Genomic DNA, 21,632 nt, shown 5'->3' with positions numbered 1-21,632 from the left:
CTTTTTGTGATTAAAAAGACAGTCTTGGATAATTGTAGTTTAGAGGCTGATAAGACTGGCTAGAAACGTTACGTCTTGATCGTTAGGGTCCACTATTGTGGCAGCCATCATGGCACGCGTCATGGATGTGGCTGCGTATAGCAAATATCAAGTCAAGCGCGTTAGAAAAGCAAACTTAAGAGCGAGTGACTCTTATAAACACGCTTATAGACTTCACACATAAAGTAATATATTTAATCAGCTATACTGCATCCCGAAAGCTTACAGCAAACCCGCTCATAAAATGACGTTTCAAGAAATAGTCCGGCGAATGTCCAACCTGCCGAACTGCATGCTTCCTACTCCCATGCGAGATATGATAAAATCCCGTATATACCCAGCACTACCCGAACAGTTAAAACTATTAATATCACCATCAAACTATAATAATCGTACCATTACGTGGACAGGCGTCCAAACAGAACTATTGCGCTATTGTATTGCGCAAGATGGTGTTCCTCATTCATGGTAAAGTCAATTACAGTGCCGTGTCCTTGACCTCATCGTCTGCTACGACACCAGCTAGCATCAGTTCTTTAGCAGTAGCCAGGTCGTCGTCCAGCGCATTTCCGTAAGCACTCAATGTACGATCCAACGTATTGACGACGTCGTCAAAACAAGAACGTTGATCGACGTCAATCTTCCAGCAATCGAACGGCAACTCTTGCTCTTGCATTGGAATGAGAAGAGTATTTCCTACCTCGGTAGTGATGAGAAATGGTAGAGGAGGTAGAGGGAGGCGATTAGAAATATAGCGAAATAGGTCAGTGTTTGACAGCCAACAGTATGGCGTCAAACCAAAACTATAAACTTCCCAGCAGAGAACACCAAACGACCACACGTCGCTTTTCTCGCTGTATCGCCTTTCGTACGAAGCCTCCGGACTCATCCAGCGAAACGGTACGTTTCCTTGTCCCTTTCTCATTCGAACTTCTCTGAATTCTTCGTCGATGACGACAGCCATTCCGAAATCGCTTACTTTGACAACCAGTCTTTCACCTTCTTCGTGAATCAAGCAGTTTCTGGCTGCGATATCGCGATGAATGATATTCTGTTTGCTGACCGCTTGAAGACCGCATGCAATCTGATGGAGAAGGTCGCATTTAAGAGCAGCAAACGTTGATGCAAAATTCTCTGCTGTTTTTGGTTTCAATATTTTGAGTAGTCGGTTTAGATTTCCCTGGAAGAGATACACGGTAACAATGCGGTATACAAGACTGTATACCATGGTCACGTGCCTTACGAACAGCCATGAGCGCGTACTGAGGTGGTGTATATGAAGTATTGCACGGCAAGTATGCAATAAGTTACTTCCGGCTATTATCGCACGCTCACTTACACGTGACCATGGTAAAAATAATTTATCGTATGATTAGCATGGTATATGGCTGTTACTGTATTATTTAGCACGCTAATCATACAAAGTGTCAATGATATGGTTTACCCTATTGACGTATTCCATAATCATAAGATAAGGTTCGTCTTGAGAGCAGACGTGCAGCAAGCGTACGACGTTCACGTGATCGACACGCAACGAAATCTTTGCTTCTCTAATGAAGTCACTTTTCAAGTCATAACTAGTGTTTGTTTGTAGTTGTTTGACAGCCACTCGTATATTTTCATCGTGGGAGCATATCCATCCCATCATCACGCAGCCGAATGCCCCTGATCCAAGTTTCTCGGTGTCTTCTGGTAAGTCTAGATTGTCGCGTTGGAGTTCGACTCTCCGCAAACCGTCGTCGTCCAATTCTCTTTCTAGCACTTTCTTTGGTCTCCAACGATAAATGTAATACAAGGCAACTAAAGTTGTGGAGACGATAAGAAGCGCGGTAACAACAGAAATGGGAACTACCCAGAATGTAAATGTTTCTGTAAATCAGACAAACATATTATTGTGTGTGTGTGTGTGTGTGTCCAGCTTACAGAAACTGTAAATAATATAAACATATTATAGTGTGTGTGTGTGTGTGTGTGTGTGTGTGTGTGTGTGTGTGTGTGTGTTTGTGTGTTGTGTGAGTGTGTGTGTGTGTGTGTGTGTGTGTGTGTGTGTGTGTGTGTGTGTGTGTGTGTGTGTGTGTGTGTGTGTGTGTGTCTAACTTACATAAACAACTATCAATTTGACTTTGGACATATAACAGCAGAATGATTCTAAATAGACTACATTTAGTTATAGATAGCTTTCTAAATTAGATTTTCACACTTAGGTGGGACATTAAATTAAAAATTATATATAAAGAAATACATATGTATTATTAGAGAGAGTGAATCTATTAGAATATATAACACATCTCCAACACCTAACTGTTGCTCACCTTCATTAGAATTTGATGATAAATAGCCGCAATATTGAGATTGACTAGTAGAATTTCCAATTTCGTTGACAGAAATGATCCTAAACCGGTAGCGGTGATCTACAGTCACTTGTCGTATGGTACAGTTGACTATGTCATCTTGTGACAAACAATGAATGGGATCGTCGTCATTAAGAGGTTTTAGTGATGAGCCGTCGAGAGAAAACGAACGGTCAGAACGAAGATCGTCATTAATCCACATGAGAGTAATATTAACAGATTGACTGTTGCTTCGTCCTTTCTTCCACAACAAAGTTGAAAAGGACGCGTTCGAATTTGATGTCATTTGACAGTCAAGTGGTATCGATGGTGATGGAACTACAAAGCAAAAGCCACCATCTGCATGTAACAATACAAATATGAAATAAACATCATGACACTTACTGTCAGGACATGTTCTATCTTTTACTGATTTTGCATCGCATCCTTTGGCATTACACGCTCTTATTTGAAACGTGTAAAGAGTGTAAGCCTGCAGTCCTGATATGTTGCAAAACGCTTTGACGTCTGGTACCATCCACCAGCAAAAACGAATGTGTAAAGCGGATGAGCTCTCACACGTAGCGTTCACTGGAGCTCTTCTCCAACAGGATAAAACTGCTGGATCTAGTTCATCTGTTGAGCTGTATTTAAGTGTTATGTTTTGCCTACTGATCGGTCCGGGTTGTTTTTGTTCGTTTAAGTTCCAAGATATTGTTGAATGCGATGATGCACTTGGACATCCCAATAACCACAAGTTGAAAAAGCCATCAGAAGGTTCTATGAAATACAAATATTTAAAATAATCTACACATATCCCATATAATGCAAGTTGAATAGTACAGAAATGTATCTGTACTGTACGACTTACTTAGAAAGTCAGTAGAATCGTTCACACATTGTGATGGTCCCAACAGTACGTTTCCGTTCTGTCTGTCGATGGTTGCAACATACATACATAGTTCATAAAGATTTGCTGGTTGGAGATCTCTAACGGTGTAACGGTCACTGAGAGAGCGGTTAGGATTTGTTCTGTCAGAGTAATAGTCAAAGTCGCCGCTAGCCGTGTTTGACTGAGATTGCCACGTGATGCGATAGAAGAAGATTCCCGTTTCGTCGTTGAGTGACTCTTGACTGGGCACTTTCCATTCAAGAGACATAGAGATGGGCGTTCGCTTCCACACAGATAACGCTGATACTCCATCTTGTGGATCTACATAACAAATTTACAAACGAAGATATACACTATATTTATAACATATTGTATATGCAAATTACGTGTAAGCAGAGACGTTCGGTAGAATATTTGAGAGTAGAATCCTCGCTTACCTTCGGCAACCAGTTGAATCCAAACTGCGTACGTGCTGTTTCTTAGCAAATATTCTCCACTAATATAATATGTTTTGTGAAGAGTTTTTGACAGATCGATGATATGGCTGAAGATGAGAGGAAAGATCGTTTGCTTTCGAGCAACGACGACAGGAGCGTAATAGACAGAGACGGAAACGGGTTGGTCATACAGGCAACCATCGCTGTCCCAATGTACTTCTATTCCACCAGACTTGTTGCTGAATACGCTGACAGACTTTGGAGCATTCAGACCTAAACATATCGTACACGTTAAATAAAATTTAGTTTTTGGACAACAACGTGTGCCTGCCTAAACACACACACACAAACACACACACACACACACACACACACACACACACACACACACACACACACACACACACACACACACACACACACACACACACTTAAAACGAGAGACTTACGTGAAGTTGGCGTCCAAAACGTATATGTATCCGCTGTTTCGCTGTCGTTTAATAAACAACAGCTAACGCTGTGCAACAAATTATATGACGTCACTTGCACTGTGTACTCTTCAAATGGTTTCAAGTCTGTAATGAGCCATTGTTGGTTGTCTATCACGTCAACGACACGCTCCTGGGCCTCGAAACAAGTATGAACAGATGAATTGCCGTAATACCGCAGACGATAACCAACTTGGCCGTTTGGATAAATTGGCGCATCCCAAGATACTTGAGCCACTGATGGATCGTTACCAAGTAGGACACGAATGTTCCTTGTTGTAGATGGAGCTGCAACATAAAACATTATTCTCTAAGATATATATATCTGCACAGACGCCGATTTTCTCACCTGATTGGTCAGTGAATTGATTAAAGTAGCCAAAATCAATTTCCGTTTTATTTAACAACAATACACTAAATTGCACTCTGTAGAGGTACCAAGGTAGCAAACCACTAAGAACCGCTTCTTCGCTTGACATATCAACTAATTTCTCGACATTCGTTGCGCTGCTGACTGATCTGCTTCCATGTGTTTGTTCCGTAACTATCAACCTGACAGATGCATTAACAGTTCTGTGCTGCCTTGGCACCAACCATGTGACCCCAAGTGAAGTAGAATTATGAGTCAAAAGCGTAAAATTCCAGTCATTCATATCTGTTAAAAACATTACAGTACACAGTATAAAATTAAAATCATAAATTTATTATGTATTGTATATCTCACGAAAAGTTTTAAATATGGTCTCGTTGGTTCCTTTGCTGTTTCCTTTCGAGCTGTTGATTGCTGCCTTCAAAGTATAAATTGTCTTAGGTGATAGATCCACAAGATTTAAGTGGCGTTGGTTAAAAGGAAGAACATGTCTCCTGATTAATTGGTTTTGCTTGAACACGTTGATAAAGATATTCACACTGGGATCATTAGCTACACCGGATGGCAATCTCCACGTAACGCGAGCGCTACGCCAGTCTAGAGGCACAACCTCGACGTTCTCTGGAAAAGGAATATCTGCAAGGAAACACGCGATAGCGGCGAAATACTTGAACACAACACAATGTGGGTCTCACATGCCAAACTTGTTCTTATCATCACCGGCCTGCTCCGTGGCCCTACGAGTTCTCTTTCTCTAGACAAAACAACCACAGCGGACACTTCGACTTTATACAACGTATCTGCATCTAGACCGCCGATGTCAGCATAAGTAGTCGAAGTAGTGAGATTGTAAGAGCGTGACGTAAAGAGAACGAGCGGCGTGCAGTATACGATGTATTGAGGATTCAGACCGCCAGCAAAGTTTGGGTCGATCGGAGTCCATTTGACGGATAACCGATTCATCGCCACCGACAGTATGATGACGTCATTCGGTTGTGCTGTGGGATCTGAAATAAAGTGACTGTTACCTGTTAACTATTTGACTACACACATACAGGCTTTTCACACTTGAAGTGCATCAAACCGCATTCAAACCATTTTGCAGCAAATGTGAATTGGATGCGCATTCAATGCGCATTGACTCATTTTACACTAGGAAAAGGCAATCCACGTGAAGGTCACAAACACGTCTACCCATGAAAGTAACATGCCTTACAACCTAGCTACGGCTGCCAGTCTCTTCGCGCAGACATTTCTCTATCTTTAGTTACAGTACGTCCATCTACGCCATAAGCACAGTATAGAGAGGCACCGTAGCTATACTGCTGCCTAGCGACATGAAGAGCTGCTTGCGTAGGCGTGATGTCACGTGCAGCCACCAAGGCGCCTGCACATTGAATGCGGTTTGACAGCCAATGCGCGTTAGGTGTGAAAACGCCAATGCGCATGATGGCATTCAATGCGCTTTGGAGTGCATAGTGTGAAAAGGCCTTTATACAGATAGATAGATAAATAGACATAAAAGAAACACACAAACTAACGAGAAATGTTTGGCGCAACAGCTCCTGACACATAGGAAAACTTGCTGCAGACGAGTCGATCCTTGTCATTGATAATTGAAGCGATTCCAAAACGAAATTCTAAATGATTTAAATCTTCGAGTACCACATTGGTGCCATTGACCGTAACATTTCGAGCGAACAAATTGTCGACTGTGCTGTATTCTAACAAATATCGTAGAACGTAAAATCTTCTTGTTTCCGGCTTATTGCTCGCATTCCGTAACTCCCAAGATACTTGAACTGCACTTTCTCCGTACGGGAATGCTCTAAGGTTGTCAAAGTCCGACACAAACTCGTCACTATGAATACCACAATATTGAAAAAATTCGCAATGGCGACCAATTGCTCCCGTCGGACACGAACACGTGTAAGACGGATAGTCAGGCACGCATTTTGCCCCGTAATCACAGCTTGACGAAACACAAGGGTCGATCTCACTCTCACATCTGTTACCCGTGTAGCCGTCGAGACATATACACGTGCCATTCAAGCACTTACCATTACTCCCACAATCTGATATTTCACAATCAGTCATTACTGTGTCACAGTGTGGACCGGTAAATTCTGGCGGGCAGACACACGTGTAGTTACCGATACCGTCGACACAAGAAGATCCGTTAGAGCAAGGACTAGAACTGCACTCATTCACTTCGACTTCGCAGTGGACACCGTGATATCCGTTCGTGCAGTAACAATGACCTTTGTCGGAGAGTCTGAGACAGACGCCGTCGTGTGCACACACGTTTTCGTCGCACGCGCTATGCACTCGCATACAACGATATCGATTCATATCATCTTGACATAATTCATTTTCTTTACAAGGATTGCTTGCGCATTCATTAATATTGATTTCACAGTTTGCTCCAACATATCCGTCTTTACAGGCGCAAGTGTATCCACCCACGTGACCAGAGCAGGTGCCTTGATGGCCACATGGTGATAACTGACATTCGTCTATTTCCACGTCGCAATAACGTCCTGCAAAACCAATCCTACAGAAACAAGTAGCGCCACTCTCTACCGGTACACATGTTCCGTGAACACAAGGCGATGGCCAACAACCGTCGAGATAAGTCTCGCATCGTAATCCGGTATAATTCGATTGACATTCACATGTTTTTATTCCACTGTACAAATGTTCATGACACGTACCGTTGTTATAACACGTGTCACACGTACACTTGAATATACAATCAAATCCATTGAGCGTATTAATACATTTCGTGCCTTGTGTGCAATTATCCTGTCCCAAAGCGCATTCGTCGACATCAAAACGACAGGTAGGAAACAAGCTTACATCATCGCATCTGCAAGTATACTTGTTGCTGATCCTAAACAAATTGTCTCTTTCATTGCATGTAAGGTTACATGGGCGTTCGATACATTCTGTGATTGTCATTGAAGAAGAAGAGTTTGCTAGAGTCACGACTTGATCATTTATCTCTATGTTGCTGATGCATCCGGAAAATCCTAAATTAATTGACGTAACCTGTGAAGAACACAACCATGCAATTCTAGATTCACTTCTATTCACACGCATACACACGTTACCGACAAATCAGAATGTCCACCAACAAACAGAACTCGAGGACTAGCATTCAATCTAATGGCATCTCCTGGTGACGTTCCTGTAAAAATTTCTCCATCCACCGTTAGCCAACCTATATGTGTGTACAAAGCGTAGAAATATTGGATGTGCGGTCAACTGAATTTAATTAGAATGCTAAGCATAAGATCAAAAGGCTAGGCTTGCCTTGTTGACGTCGACGTTCGGCTCTAATGGTGTGCCACGTGTACAACGAAAGCTTTGTGCTACTGTTTAATAGAAGCATCCCAGTGCCTAGTTCGAATCGAAATTGTACAAAGCCGTCGCTCAACACAAGCTCGAGAAAGTCTACAGAGGATGATCCGTAATGCACTATCAACCCATCCTTATCGTCTGGTCTCAAGGTAACAAAAATCTTGGAATACGACAAAAGATCACTATTTAAATCAAATGCTGCAAATGATCCATCTACTGCGTTGAATCCTCTCGCCATTGTTAAGTCTATAAAACACAAAAACCAATGCCACACATCTGATGTAGTTTGCTCTCATTGCATTGCTTGTCTCACCTATGTTGAAAAGGAATTGGGTTAGAGTACACGCCGCATGACGTAGAACAAAACTTCATTATTAATTTTATTTGGTAGCAATTCGTTACAATATTTGTGATAGCATAGCTACAGCTGTGTTGTATAGAGTTCATTTTATGTCCTTGATACGGTAAGTCTCCATGCACGTAAATGTATATTGTCTACTAGCCAGGGCAGCATTACAGACTTGTTCCCTATGCCCAAACGAATCGGTTGAAGAATTTTCGTACCATTTGGACACTGTCTGTTGACAGATGCGATGCTCGATTTCTATATATGTGTCATTCCTATGTGCCATATTTATGTGTTATTCTTATGTGCTATTCCTATGTGCCATTCCCATGCATGTGCCATTTCTATGTGTCATTTCTATGGACCATTTTATGTGCCATTGCTATGCGCCATTTTTATGTGTCATTCCAATGTTCCATTTCTATATGCTATTGTCTGTGTCGTTCCTAGTTACCTTTCCAAAGACGTTGTTGTCGTTGCAAGAAACAAGTGCGTTGAACGTGGCAGCTATTCGGCGCGCGTACACGGCCAAACAAAGATAGGCGTATTTTAAAAGACCCGGATACACTAAATAATATCTTGCCTTTTTCGACGTCGCAGGTACTAAGCGACAGGCTCCGTGCGTACAGTCCAAAGTCGATTTAAATTTGTTCGAGATACGATGCGCCGCTGTAGAAAAATTCACGCGCGAGTGGAGGCTAGCTTCAATAAGAGATCCAATTGAGTCGAAGGTCAAACTCATATATTCCATTGTGTTTTCCGTCAAACGTTACACCGTCGATAAAATTTTCAGCCCGATCCGCATCATGTCTTGCGTTGACAAACAGACAGAGGGATTAATTTCTATTAAAATAGATAATAACAGGAGCCTTCGGCGTTGTTCGGAAATACATATGTATTTATCTAGAGAACTAAAGATGTACTAGTCCTACCCCGCCCTATATGAGCGGTAGCATCTATCTTTGCGCGTTTACACTTATATTATTAACTAGAATGTAAAACTGAAGTTTTGCCACAACAGCCGTCACATCCCCATGTCAAACTCCTCCCACGTAATACGTCATGATCTATTCGTGGAGAATGACGCCACTTCCGCGAAGAAGACGCACCTTCCTACACAAATGCACGGACGGACGCACGCACGCGCGCAAAAGCGTCCCCGTGAGCTTGTTTACTCCGACTGCAGCGGGGCATCTTAAACTCTACCAGTTGTGGGAATTAAAGAATGATATACAGTGGCTGGCGAGCGCACGTGACATCCGCATACTCGGTTAAAATTTGACCATAACTCCGAAAAAGAGCACGATAAAATACATGCAGCCAACAGCCGATTTGAACGCTCTTAATTGCAGCTAACTGAGCAACCTATTTTTCTGCTTGAAAAAAGTACTATATTTAAAAAGTATCTACATGTTAGACATCTAGGTAAGTGCAACGTATACCGTATTAGGAATGAACTGTACCTCGATCCCGAATGTCAGATTGCAGACATGACGTCTCTCACCAGAGAAGCGTCGCCAGACTCTTAGCTACCAGAATCAGACGGCCCGTGTGCTTTTTATCGTTCGTCCGACATCAACTGGCATGTTTGTCATGCAGCATTATATAACATCTTCGCTTTTAGTATTGCTGGACCTTAATTAAAAGGGACCCCTTTTAAATTATAGCAACTTGCATAAAATTGCGAAATGCTTATTTGCATTGGGTGTGGGACGCAGTCTTCACCATGGATTCGTGGCGCTCGACCGTGATTGATGTTACAGACAGATAGACAGACAGACAGACAGACAGACGGACGGACGGACGGACGGACGGATGGACAGACAGATGGGGTAAGATGGGGGAAAACTTTCTGGAAAGGCTAGCCAAGAAGTCACGTGATGAACTTGGTCGACCTAATGCTGCTGAGTTTCTGGACATCTGGAGAAAGAGATTCTCAACTCAACTTTAGAAGTGCAATGCAAAGGTCATCATGAGAAAAGTCTCAGCTCTGACAAATGACATTGACTGTACTGTAGATTGCTCTACCCAGTTCTTCAGCCACTGAGTTGGCTCTGGGTAGTTTGCATTGTTCTCTATAAGTGTTACATGTTTGTTTGTTTTTAAAATCTAGTCCTAGTAAACTCTCTTTAGTTACAGAACTATATATAGTTACCTTGCTAACATTGTACTAGAAATGTATGTTTGAAATAAATGTTATTTGACAGACAGAGAGACAGACAGATGTACAGACAAACAGACAGACATGCAAACAGACAAACCAATCGACACATACACACACACACACACACACACACACACACACACACAAACAAACAAACAAACAAACAAACAGATTGACAGACAGACATGCAAACAGACAAACAAATCAACAGACACAGACAGACAAATCAGCCTTTGAAAATTACATACCTAGACTGATATTGGCCGCGTATGCATCTTGACAGGTTTGTAAACATTGACAGAATGGTATTCCATCTTCAACTGTACACACGCTTCCCGGGCTACAAGTAACTTGGTCACAGACATTTGGAGAAGAGCGACATAGTGACGGAAGCCGAGCACAAGGTCCACATACTCGAATACACTCAAATCCATCAGCAAGATCACGACAGTGCTCCTGACCCGATAAGCAAGGGTTACTCAGACATTCGTCTATATCAAATTGACAGTAGTCTCCACCATAGCCACTCGGACACTCACAAACGTAGTCGTGGTTCTCGTACTGGCACGTGCCGTTATTCATACAAGGATTGGAAAGGCAAGTACCATTGTCTAATTGATATTGACACTTACTTCCTGTAAAACCACGCCCACACGAGCAACTTTCCCTCCCTCCATCCAGATCCAGAATCCAGCATTCTCCACGATCATTACAATTTACTGACGGGCAAATGCCAATTATATTGATGCACCTGTAACCACCAAACGTGTTGTTACAAAATGCACCAGGACATACCTCTCTTTCGGTGCATTCGTCTATGTCTTCGTTGCAATCTGATCCAGTGAACCAACTCGAACAAGCACAGAAATATTGACCAGCTAGGTCTTGACAAGTACCGTCGTTCTGACAGGGAGAAGACAGACATTCGTTCAATTCGGTCTCACAATGTAGTCCCGTGTAGCCTTTAGCACATTGACAACTGTAGCTACTAAAGTCTGGTGTCTGCTTGTCAATGTAGCAGATTCCTCCATTCTGACACGGACTCGATTCGCATTCACAAAACAGTCCACTACGACCGTCGACACACTCGCACTCGAAACTACACTCGCGGTCTACGCACCGTCCTCCATGTTGACACTGACTGTTGTTGTAGCATTCGTTAATGTCTTGGCACCACTCACCTTTGTAACTTCCGGGACATTGGCATGCAAATTCGACACGTTCATCATTGAAAACGCACGGAGCACGGCTGCTACAGACAATACTAGCATCGTTAGTGTCACTGCAGTTGCTTTTTCCAACAAAAATACGAACTCGCGTTCCGTTGCCGCAAGTTGTGTTGGTCTCGCCGATGGCCACAAAATAGTTTACTCCGATGTCGAGCTCGTCAACAAAGACAACCACGTGTGAGACCGACGTGTTTAGTTGTCCGACTTCCTGTGGCGTTGCCGAGCAGGAGTCAAACATGGACTCGGAGTCTACCCGGAAAAGTGACAAATGATGAGGGAAACTCTCATCCTTCGAGAATTTGAGTGTTGTAGCACTAACGCTTGAAACAAAGAAAGGACGGAGTTGAGAGACGGAGCAGTTCGAGCAAACATTGTCTCTGCTAAAGACGACAAGCCACTCCGATTGGGTGCCATTCCAACATGATGCTCCTAGTGGACATGTTGTATTAGCATGGACATCTGGTTGGTAGCACTTTGTGAAGGGGTCGTCATTTGATTGTGCAGCAAAACACGCGAACAAGAGAACAGCTAGAGGTTGAAACAACTTCATGAGACTCAGAGCCACTGCCCCGCAAGGCTTGCGACTGTGAAAGCGATTCTGCGATCCGATCGGGATAGCGAGTGTTCCCACTGCACTTTAAAAACGAAAGCTCCGCCTCAATTTGATATCACGTTACTGATGACCGATTTGTACGTGTGTTCTTTTCCTTGTAGAAAGCTCTGATACAGCGACGTAGTGTTAGATGTTCCAACTACAAGCGTAGCGTACGTGAAGGTAACGCTCAATATTTCTATTGCGATAGAATCGCGAGCGGATCGCGATCCAGTTGACCGTGTGAACAGATCGTAATTAATAATTTAAAATGCGGGGTCACTGTTCGGTATGTACTAACAGTAGTTGCAGGCTTCCTCTCGACCAATCAGCGCCACGTAATGTGGCGTGTGGTAAGTTAATATTATGTTACCTAGGTGTAATTAGTATTATCAACAGTCTAACATACAGTCAAAACCCTGCTGAGACTGCAGACAACATGGCGTCAGAATGTTCGCAGATGATGACGGAACAAGAGGTAGGATATACGTTACATCTATGCATGCACAGTATGCATGACAAGGTGTTTATATAGGAGTCTCTGGAGCGAGCAGCGCGGTCTTCTTTAAGCTTAATTCTCCTGTTCTTGTCTACTGCGGCAAACCTGTCTAGCTGCTTTCAAGTCTCTCTCCCTCTCTCTCTCTCTCCCTCTCCCTCTCTCCCTCTCCCTCTCCCTCTCCCTCTCCCTCTCCCTCTCCCTCTCCCTCTCCCTCTCCCTCTATATATTATCTCTTTCTATGGCCAGAAACGCTAATCTATAATTTTGTTCCATGTCAGCCCTAGGGCAGGTAGGTCTTCCGTCTTTTCAAAAAAACCGACGTTCACATGACGCGGTAGAGACACCTAATGTCAACGCAATTTGTAAGACTTTGAGCAGGTCTACGAAAGCCTCCTTCACTGGCAAGGTATGGTATATCACGTCAGAGAGAAATCTTGCTTCCTGTTTGCTCTTTAATTAGATAAAGTGCTGCAGACTCGGCCTGAAATGACTCTATTTCATGTTTAAGACCAACGCTTAGCCAAGGACTCCATAACTTTGACGTTAAATTTAAAAAGATGGTCTTTGGCTACACTCACTAGCTGCGGTCATCAAAGACCGAAAAACCTTGGTTGAATTTACTAATTATCTGATCCAGTGTTGCGTTGTAAATTAAAATACGATAATAGTTATCAATGTCTCTAAAATCACCTTCATTTCTTCGTGCTCCTGTTGTTTCCAATACATCAATCTCATCCATAAGGGTAGGTTGTTGCAATCTGCGACGTGGTCTAGGAGGGACTTCAATAGAAAGACCGTTGTCTTTTGCCGTACTGAATTAAATAGAAGCGATTCGATTAATATTATTGTAATCAACATCATTATCATCATTGTCATGGGCATTAACAATCACTAAGTGCTAGCTTATCCTAGAATTTGAAAAAATTTGGTTGCAATTTGCAAACTATACGATCAAAATTCAAAAAGGAGCCAAATTTCGGAGCACGTGTCCCCACCAGGCTCCTGGCCCATAGCTACGTCACTGCTCTTTCAAACCGGTTGACATACCATCGTGTCTAGAACACTATAATTTTAGTGTACGACATCCTAGATCTCAAGCATATCATCTATAGATCCCTTAGACTGCAACCATGTTAGCAAGCACCTAGGAAACCTAGTGGCATGTTGGTATTGCCAAAGTTTGCCCCCAGGTCCCCTCTCGCTACACCGCCGCTGAAAACCACCAGTCGTCAAGGAGAGCTTTATCTGGTAACGATGCAATCTAGCGCCATCCCCATGCACAAAGGCAAGTTAAAAAACCGTTACTTCTGCTATATATAGCTAGTGCTAACTGTAAGCGTAGTATCTAGATTAGATAATTCTAGACTAGACGTATTTACGATACCTAGGTACGTGCGTACGTGCGTGGGTGCGTGTGTGTGCGTGTGTGTGCGTGCATGAGTGTCTGCATGCGTGTGTGCGTGTGCATGCCGTGCGTGTGATTACTCCGCAACAGAATGCAAGTGCTGCGAGGCTAATGCAAAGTCCCGGATAAGAAATACCAGTGTTGTTGAGGTTGCTATGGAGTGCGTAGAGCACGGGGAAAAGCTGAAGAGTGTGCTGCGATTGGAATCCGATGTTAGTTCACCTGTTCTATATCACACTTTCTGTGATGCAAGTTTTACGACTTTGACCTCAACAGATTGCCAAACTAAAAGAGAAAGTCGCATTGCAAGAGACTCTAGTTGAAGCTGAGTTGAAAAGCGAAGAGAATACAATCTACAACATAAAACAAGAGCAAACGAGTCAGGTAAAAATACCCGAAATTACACCAATTAACTAACTATTAGTATTAATTAATTAATAATTACTATTAATTTATTATCAGTATTAATTAATTATTAGCCATTAAATAAATTAAAGTTAATGTATATTATATTATTTTTTATACTAAACAATATGATATATTTTTAAATATTGTCCATGTCAATAATACAGCAATCGCAGAAACTCTAAAAACTCATAAACTTGCTACTCTCATATATCAGTTTACTCAGTGAGGCAAACCTCACTGCTGATAATGTCAATTGCTTCTGCACGGAAGCGCCTGTGCTTTGCCGACCTGCTACCTCGGATCAGACTGAACGATAGACGGCACCTGATGATTCTTATGGTCTCTCAGTGTATGTCTTCTTTGTTATATATATATATATATATATATATATATATATATATATATATATATTACTAGTATTGTTATTATTATTACTTGTTTGATATTTCGTAATGTCTGATTATGGTGTTGAAATATGGATCAATTGATCAATTGGAAATTGATATAAACTTTGAAGTTGTCATTTGTCATGTGACACCTCACAGATTTAAAAACGGTTATGTTAGGTATATGGCAAATATGACAGGTTTAGAAAGACTATGTTACTGTCTCGTAGGTGAATCGTCTACGTCAAGAGAAAGCGGCACTACAGCAGGTTGTACAAGAGTTGCATTCTAAGTCAGAGGTTGAAAGAGAGAGGTTGAGGTACTGACGTACAGCTGTGTAATTTCAGTGGCAGAGCCATGGAATCGTCTGTAAGATCGCAAAATCTTTATAGTCTTTACTCTACTGCACAGCTGCAATGTGGTATGTCATGTTGCAGTGCTTGAAATAATTTTTTCTGCCTGCTTGGACTTATGTCTGGCCAAACAGAAAATTGTCTGGGCATCTAATAGATTTGATTGGACAAAATTGGACAAAAAAATTTAGTTTAATTTGCAGCAAGAGTTGTATTATGCATAGTACGAAGTATGAAATCTGGCTGTTTGAACTTTCACACATTCACACTTTTTTTATATGCCTCATTGAGAATGCATGCTGTTATTTATATTCTTGATGAAGTAGACCCATTGAAGGTAGAACGTAAATTCTTAATTTTTATATATTACTAAAATATTTATATAAAATTTAAATTTGGTTTAAACACAAGTCACATTTAATAGATATATAAAATATATAGTAATTTACTAATTATATATTTTTATAGTATTTTATATTTTTATGAATAAATATATAATATATGTAGTAATTTATTAATTATATATTATATATATTATTAAATGTGAATTGTGTTTAAGTCAAATGTAAATTTGAATATATTTGTATAATAATTTATATAGATTATAATAGATTAATTAAATTGCTAAATTTTAATGTTACATGTTCCAACTTGAATGTACAGGAGAGTGGTGACTGTTTAGCCATTAACATTAATTAGTGTCGGTGCAGTGCATAGTATCACACAATCTGTATTATAGAGTTTGCCAAGCCTATTAGCTGATCTTTCGTTTGTGTCCATATCAGGTCTCAGTATGAAGGCGAAGTAACAGAACTAAGAGAGCAGAACAAGTTGAATGAGAAGCGAGACATTTTACAAGCTAAATGGGTTAGACACGCATAATTTAGATTCATCTGGCTAGCATAGTATGAATGTTGGATGTACGATAACTTGTGTGGCAGTGTTCACGCGTACTAAATCTTTTATGTAGACTTTACACTAATCTGGATCATGCTGTGGGTTGAGGTTAACTGATCTTGATTGCTTGCACTGTTTGTGTGAATATGTTCGTGTGTTTCTATAATTAATATTGCTTGATCAATTTGTTGTTGTATCAAACTGACTTCTATCGTTTGACTCACCGTTGTGTCATTAATCGATGTTGTTCTTTTTGACTCCAGAAAGAATTGGAAGAACAAACTAATGAGCTACAGAGATTGTGGGATAATCTCAAGGAGCAGTCAGATGAGGTGTTTTCTATCGTCTCAGATCATTGTCATAGATCATGGCACTGTAAAGTAGAGAAATGGCATGTGATCCAAGTCACATTGTTGTCACGTGTTTCGTAGCTGGCACTGACAGGGGCCTTAATTTTAGGCAATCTTAGTTAACCTTTGTGCTTGCTTCTGGTGTTATTTAATTACCTCTTCTGGATATTCCACTGCGTGCGTGTCAAACCACGGGCAATAGTGAATCTTGTGCCCAGATGGGTTGGCACATGGTGGAGTACTTGCTGCTTTCCAGACTCTATTGTGTTAGGGTTTGCTGCTAATACAATTAGATGCTTTCACTGAAAGCAAAGATGGCATAGCAAAGAGATTGATTACTGCATGGTCTGTTTGATCTTTTTAGATATTGGAGTCTGAAGCATATTTTGCAAGGAGACAAGAGATTCTGACTCATAAGAAGGAGGAGCTTCAGCAACAAGAGCAGGTATACAGTGCAAAGTTGTAGAATAGTAGTTTTGTAGTGAAGACAAATGAGGAACATCTCTGTATTTGTAGGATCTTTTGAGTAGGAAAGAAGAAGTAGCAAACGCCTTGAAAACACCGTGAGATATAAGCGTGTGCATGCGTGTGTTGTACCCGAACCACTATTGTCTGCCATTAGTTTGATATCAAGTTACTTCTATTAGTTAATTAAACTAAGTAAATCACATTTTCATTATGCTTTGTTGATCAATTTCAAATATGTCACATGACCACAGTACCACAGCTATGGATGGACGCTTGTTAGACTGTATGATACTCTTAGCTTGATATATTAACAATGTTGCAATACAAATTGGTATTTTGGCCACAACCCCTTCCTATCCGCCTATCAGTGCATTACAAAAGTACACATACACCACACAACAGATAGTCTAGCTACTGACTGGATAATATTTGTTTAGGCCACGAACTGGAGGAGTTAGTGCAGTGTTGAAGCCCAAGACCGATGAGCTTCTGACACTAAAAGAGCAGCTGCTTGCCACCCAACTACAAAAACAAAACAAAGAGCAGCTGATCCGTCACCTCCAGCAAACGCTGTTAGTGTCGGAAAAGGAAAATGAAGAACTGGAGGCTCTCCATTCTCACTTTCAACAACACTTGCAGTTGGCTCTCGGTCAGATAAACCAATACAGAGACAGTAAGAGTTTTGGTGATAAAAGGCCATCTCGACATCGATCAGAGACAACAACCGGTGCTGTCTCATCGATTCCAACAACACAGCAGCAAAAATCATCGACTGGAAAAAGACGATTCCGACGAGAGTCAACCAGAGAGCAGCTGAGGTCATCGGCACTACAGGAAGACATCATCGAGTCGTCACAACACGAGCATCTCAAACGATCGAATAGTGCACATTCGAGTACGACATGCTCGGTGATGTAGGAGAAGGCAGGAGACAGGAGTACTACTGTATAATAGGTAGTAGTAGTAAAGTTTGCATATACGTATATATATATACATATTAGATTTATTTGGCGAGCGAAGCAAGCCTCTCTCTCTCGTCATGTTTATTGAGGTCGAGATATATTATATATGTATACATATCATATACATATATCCAGGCAGCCATATACATATATCCAGGCAGCAGAAACCTGGAAGTCATGTGCAGTTAGGTAACTTACCCGGGAACAGTTACCCGGATAAGCTGTTCTCCTGTATGCATATATATATATATATATATATATATATACAAACACAAACTAGCAAGATAAACTATATGCAGACAAAACGACTACAGTACACATAACAATAAAGTAACAAATGTAAGTAAATATTTTCTCTATAGGATAATACTCTCTAATGATAGATGATACTAAAATTCGAAAATGACTCTCTAGATCGGAAACTACCCGTAATGAATTCCACAGAGTTGCTCCTCTATATTCAGTGCCTCTGTTTGGGTCGAGGGATACAGAGATAGTGGTACTAGCACGAGTGCATCTTTCAGTTACCCTGAAAGAAGAAATTAGTGCAGGAGAAAAATTTGTGCGATTTTGTGCGATCACAAGTCCATCGCACAAAAATTCCACATCTAATTTTCCCTTGTGCATGATCTTATTGCGCATAGCTTTAGTGCCACACAAATTAATTCCGCACAAGTAGTGATGTTTCTAGAAAAAGCAGAAGTTTTCTCCTGCACAAATTTCTTCTTTCAGTTATCAGTTTGGTTGTCTTGTCTGTTATTGAATTGGCCAGACAACATTGTATGTGAATTTTGTGTCCTGTGTCTGCATTCAAAGTCAGCAAAGTCAGCAAATCTCAAGTGCTGAACAACGCATGGTCTGCTGGATTCCATGAATGAACAATATTTGTCTAACATTGTACAGCTTTCTTCTCTAGCGGATATGGAGGAGTAGCATAATGTCACATTTAGTGCAGCCGTCATTGATGTAGCAGAGTGTAACTTGAATGGTAGGATGTTAATGAGCAATTAGGATTACACATACGTAAAATATCTCACTCAAGTCACACCCTGACGTCCTGCCAAAATCCGGCCACTACTACATACCTCAAGTATCCACACTATGCTAATGAGTTACAACGCAAATCAGTCAGTCAGTCATGTCACAAGCAGTTGCGCGATCGCCGACCCCGAGAACCTCGTCGGGAGTCCCAACGACGCAATGACGCATTTTGCACCCAAACTATTCAAACTTCCCGTCTACGTCGTCTAGTAACCTGTAGAAATCCACACTACCGGTCGGCCGACTTCCGCTCGCGCCGGTGACGTCACCACATATGCAAACACGAAAATCTCTCGCTACCCCCAAGTGCCTGTGCCCTATCATTTAGCGTGTGTGCGCGCGGTGTAGCTCGTCAACATGCCAATCCGTCGCCAGCTGAAGAACGTCGTGAACAACTACACTGACGCGGAAGTGAAAGTGCGCGAGGCGACGTCGAACGACCCGTGGGGCCCCTCGTCGTCTCTGATGGCCGAGATTGCCGACTCGACGTACAACGTGATGGAATTCGGGCAGGTGATGGGCATGATATGGAGACGACTCAACGACCACGGCAAGAATTGGCGACACGTGTACAAGGCGCTTGTCGTTCTCGACTATCTGATCAAAACGGGTAGTGAGAGAGTCTATCAGCAATGCCGCGAGCACGTCTTCACCGTTCAGACGCTCAAGGACTTCCAGTTCGTCGACAAGGACGGCAAAGACCAGGGTGTCAACGTGCGTGAGAAGTCCAAGCAGCTTGTCGCCCTACTGAAGGACGACGACCGTCTCAGGCTTGAGCGTGAGAAGGCGATGAAGGCGAGGGAGCGATTCGCGCAGGCCAATCAGGCGGTGAGCAGCCAGACGATCCACGCGCAGTTCGGACGGGCGAAGAAGAACAGCACGGCGACGACGGGGACGATGTCGTTGGACGTTCCGCCGTCGCAAATTTCGCCAGACATCCAAATGGCGGAGCCGCAGTTTCCGGCGGCGCCGCCACAATTGACGGCGCCGCCGGCGGCCGCCGCGTCGTCGTCGGTCATCGAGCAGGCACGTCCATCCGACGCCGTCGAGGAGGACATGCAGTTAAGATTGGCTCTCGCGTTGAGCAAGCAGCAGGCGGAACATGACTCGGAGTTACGCATCAGCGAGGAGCAGCGCATACAGGCGGCCATCACGACCAGCCGACAAGAAGCCAACCACGAACATAATTCAACGCTGTTGAAGCTTTCAACACAAGGACTACCGCACAATCCAGGCTTCGAGAATGATTTCGTCAGCAACGATCCGTGGAGTGTCGGTGGCCAACCAAAGCAGCAGAATCCATGGGTGACTCAACCGAGTGTCGGAAATACGAAAAAATGGGAATCGATGGATACACCGTTTGGTGCGGGACCGATGATGTCACCAGAGCAAATGCCGGCCGAACGAGTTCAGTCGCCCGATGACTTCGACCTGCTTGCTTCTCTATCGTCGGCCACAAATGGCAGCTCTCAGCCTAAGCCGGTGGTCGATGCATTCAATATGTCACAGATGCAGCAGACTTTGCCACCGCCGATGGCCACAATGAACAACTCGATGTCTCACCCGCAAGACCATGACAAGCCGAGCTCGTTTCTTGGCGATCATTCCGGTCTCGTTAACGTCGACTCGCTCTTAGGCACCGGCCCGCAGAAATCGGTCGCGATGCCCGGAGCGAATCCATTCCTCAACGAACCAGTCGGCGCCACGGTCATTCCACCGTCCGTGTTCGGGACGTCGCTCGCACACCGTCCATCGTCACAGCCCGCCAACCCCTTCACTCAAGTACAGAAACCGAAAGCGAAGTCGCTCAACGAATTAAAAGCGACCAACACCGGCTACACGACAGGCGGCGTGAACGCTCCTCTTCTACCCGCCCCTCTTATTCCCGATAGCAGCCGACCGGCACTCGCCGCTACGACCCTCCCTCCTCAGCAGCCTCAATCATATATGGCCGCCCCTATGGCTCCAATGCAAGGCATGGCAATGGGATACCCTCAACAACAGCAACAGAACCCGTTCATGACGTCCGGGTGGTGACACAATAGCACATAGAGAGAAACAGAACACGTTTACGCATGCTCGGCCGTCTTCTAAGAAGGGATTTACAGATTTACTAACATATCATTTCAGGGCACCGCTATGATCATGTTGGGTATTGGGAAACAGCGATCGTCTTGTGTTAACTATTCCTCGGGGGGACATACATTAATTTGCTGTGATTATATATGTGTGCACGTTTTGTTGAATAATAAATAATAAATATTCCAGCAGTCGTCAACAGTGTATATGTGTACTCCATGTGTGGCCGTTGCCTAGACCTGTTTCACACACTTGGCATTAGAGTCAGTGCCAAGTCCTTGCCACACCACCTGCTTTATCTCTCACGTGTGCATGGGGCTATGTGGTGCTAGGCCAACTATAACACATGTAAAACCACGTGGTCCTATGCACACGTGACAGCTAGCGCACATGGTGTAGTAGTACTGTACATGTAGCAACCAGTTGGCTAACTTGGTATTACATGGTTTGAATACACTCCATTACTGTATGTACCTGACTGTTGTGACTACTACGATACTATCAGCAGTGAGAAAGAAGGAATTGCTATTTGAT

General features: G+C 42.8%; 4 protein-coding genes across 4 annotated transcripts; 2 read left to right on the top strand and 2 right to left on the bottom strand.

Annotated features, from left to right (window-relative positions):
* Nucleotides 1-217: 217 nt before the first annotated feature.
* On the bottom strand, nt 218-5,519 carry LOC134184159 (uncharacterized). The gene is made up of 10 exons (XM_062651775.1): nt 5,252-5,519; nt 4,911-5,192; nt 4,536-4,841; nt 4,148-4,474; nt 3,648-3,971; nt 3,241-3,582; nt 2,775-3,149; nt 2,352-2,708; nt 1,484-1,908; nt 218-1,219 (listed from the first exon to the last, which is right to left on the bottom strand). Exons 1-10 carry the CDS (start codon nt 5,517-5,519, stop codon nt 518-520), a joined length of 3,708 nt encoding a protein of 1,235 aa, XP_062507759.1. The 3' UTR covers nt 218-517.
* Nucleotides 5,520-6,052: 533 nt separating this feature from the next.
* On the bottom strand, nt 6,053-7,517 carry LOC134184158 (fibropellin-1-like). Its single transcript, XM_062651774.1, has one exon. It carries the CDS (start codon nt 7,515-7,517, stop codon nt 6,093-6,095), a length of 1,425 nt encoding a protein of 474 aa, XP_062507758.1. The 3' UTR covers nt 6,053-6,092.
* A 6,753-nt stretch (nt 7,518-14,270) lies between these two features.
* On the top strand, nt 14,271-18,097 carry LOC134184227 (golgin subfamily A member 6-like protein 22). Its single transcript, XM_062651863.1, has 8 exons — nt 14,271-14,366; nt 14,431-14,538; nt 15,179-15,267; nt 16,087-16,168; nt 16,462-16,530; nt 16,913-16,993; nt 17,065-17,111; nt 17,454-18,097. The coding sequence occupies exons 1-8, from the start codon at nt 14,310-14,312 to the stop codon at nt 17,932-17,934; spliced, it is 1,014 nt and encodes a 337-aa protein (XP_062507847.1). The 5' UTR covers nt 14,271-14,309; the 3' UTR covers nt 17,935-18,097.
* A 1,231-nt stretch (nt 18,098-19,328) lies between these two features.
* Nucleotides 19,329-21,298, top strand: LOC134184226 (epsin-2-like). Its single transcript, XM_062651862.1, has one exon. It carries the CDS (start codon nt 19,377-19,379, stop codon nt 21,054-21,056), a length of 1,680 nt encoding a protein of 559 aa, XP_062507846.1. The 5' UTR covers nt 19,329-19,376; the 3' UTR covers nt 21,057-21,298.
* The last annotated feature ends 334 nt before the right edge of the window (nt 21,299-21,632 follow it).

Source organism: Corticium candelabrum, chromosome 9 (assembly GCF_963422355.1).
Source record: "Corticium candelabrum chromosome 9, ooCorCand1.1, whole genome shotgun sequence".
NCBI lineage: Eukaryota > Metazoa > Porifera > Homoscleromorpha > Homosclerophorida > Plakinidae > Corticium > Corticium candelabrum.
Note: the sequence above shows the minus strand (reverse complement) of the source record. Positions and strands in the feature narration are given on the sequence as shown.

What these genes read in the sequence shown, in the direction of transcription:
- LOC134184159 (XM_062651775.1), bottom strand. Translation starts at nt 5,519, where the DNA reads ATGAATCGGTTATCCGTCAAATGGACTCCGATCGACCCAAACTTTGCT. An exon ending in AGATAGAACATGTCCTGACA is followed by an intron (nt 2,709 to 2,774) that starts GTAAGTGTCATG and finishes TTTGCTTTGTAG; the next exon opens with TTCCATCACCATCGATACCA. An exon ending in TTATGGAATACGTCAATAGG is followed by an intron (nt 1,220 to 1,483) that starts GTAAACCATATC and finishes TATCTCTTCCAG; the next exon opens with GGAAATCTAAACCGACTACT.
- LOC134184158 (XM_062651774.1), bottom strand. Translation starts at nt 7,517, where the DNA reads ATGACAATCACAGAATGTATCGAACGCCCATGTAACCTTACATGCAAT.
- LOC134184227 (XM_062651863.1), top strand. Translation starts at nt 14,310, where the DNA reads ATGGAGTGCGTAGAGCACGGGGAAAAGCTGAAGAGTGTGCTGCGATTG. An exon ending in ACATTTTACAAGCTAAATGG is followed by an intron (nt 16,169 to 16,461) that starts GTTAGACACGCA and finishes TTTTGACTCCAG; the next exon opens with AAAGAATTGGAAGAACAAAC. An exon ending in AGCTTCAGCAACAAGAGCAG is followed by an intron (nt 16,994 to 17,064) that starts GTATACAGTGCA and finishes CTGTATTTGTAG; the next exon opens with GATCTTTTGAGTAGGAAAGA.
- LOC134184226 (XM_062651862.1), top strand. Translation starts at nt 19,377, where the DNA reads ATGCCAATCCGTCGCCAGCTGAAGAACGTCGTGAACAACTACACTGAC.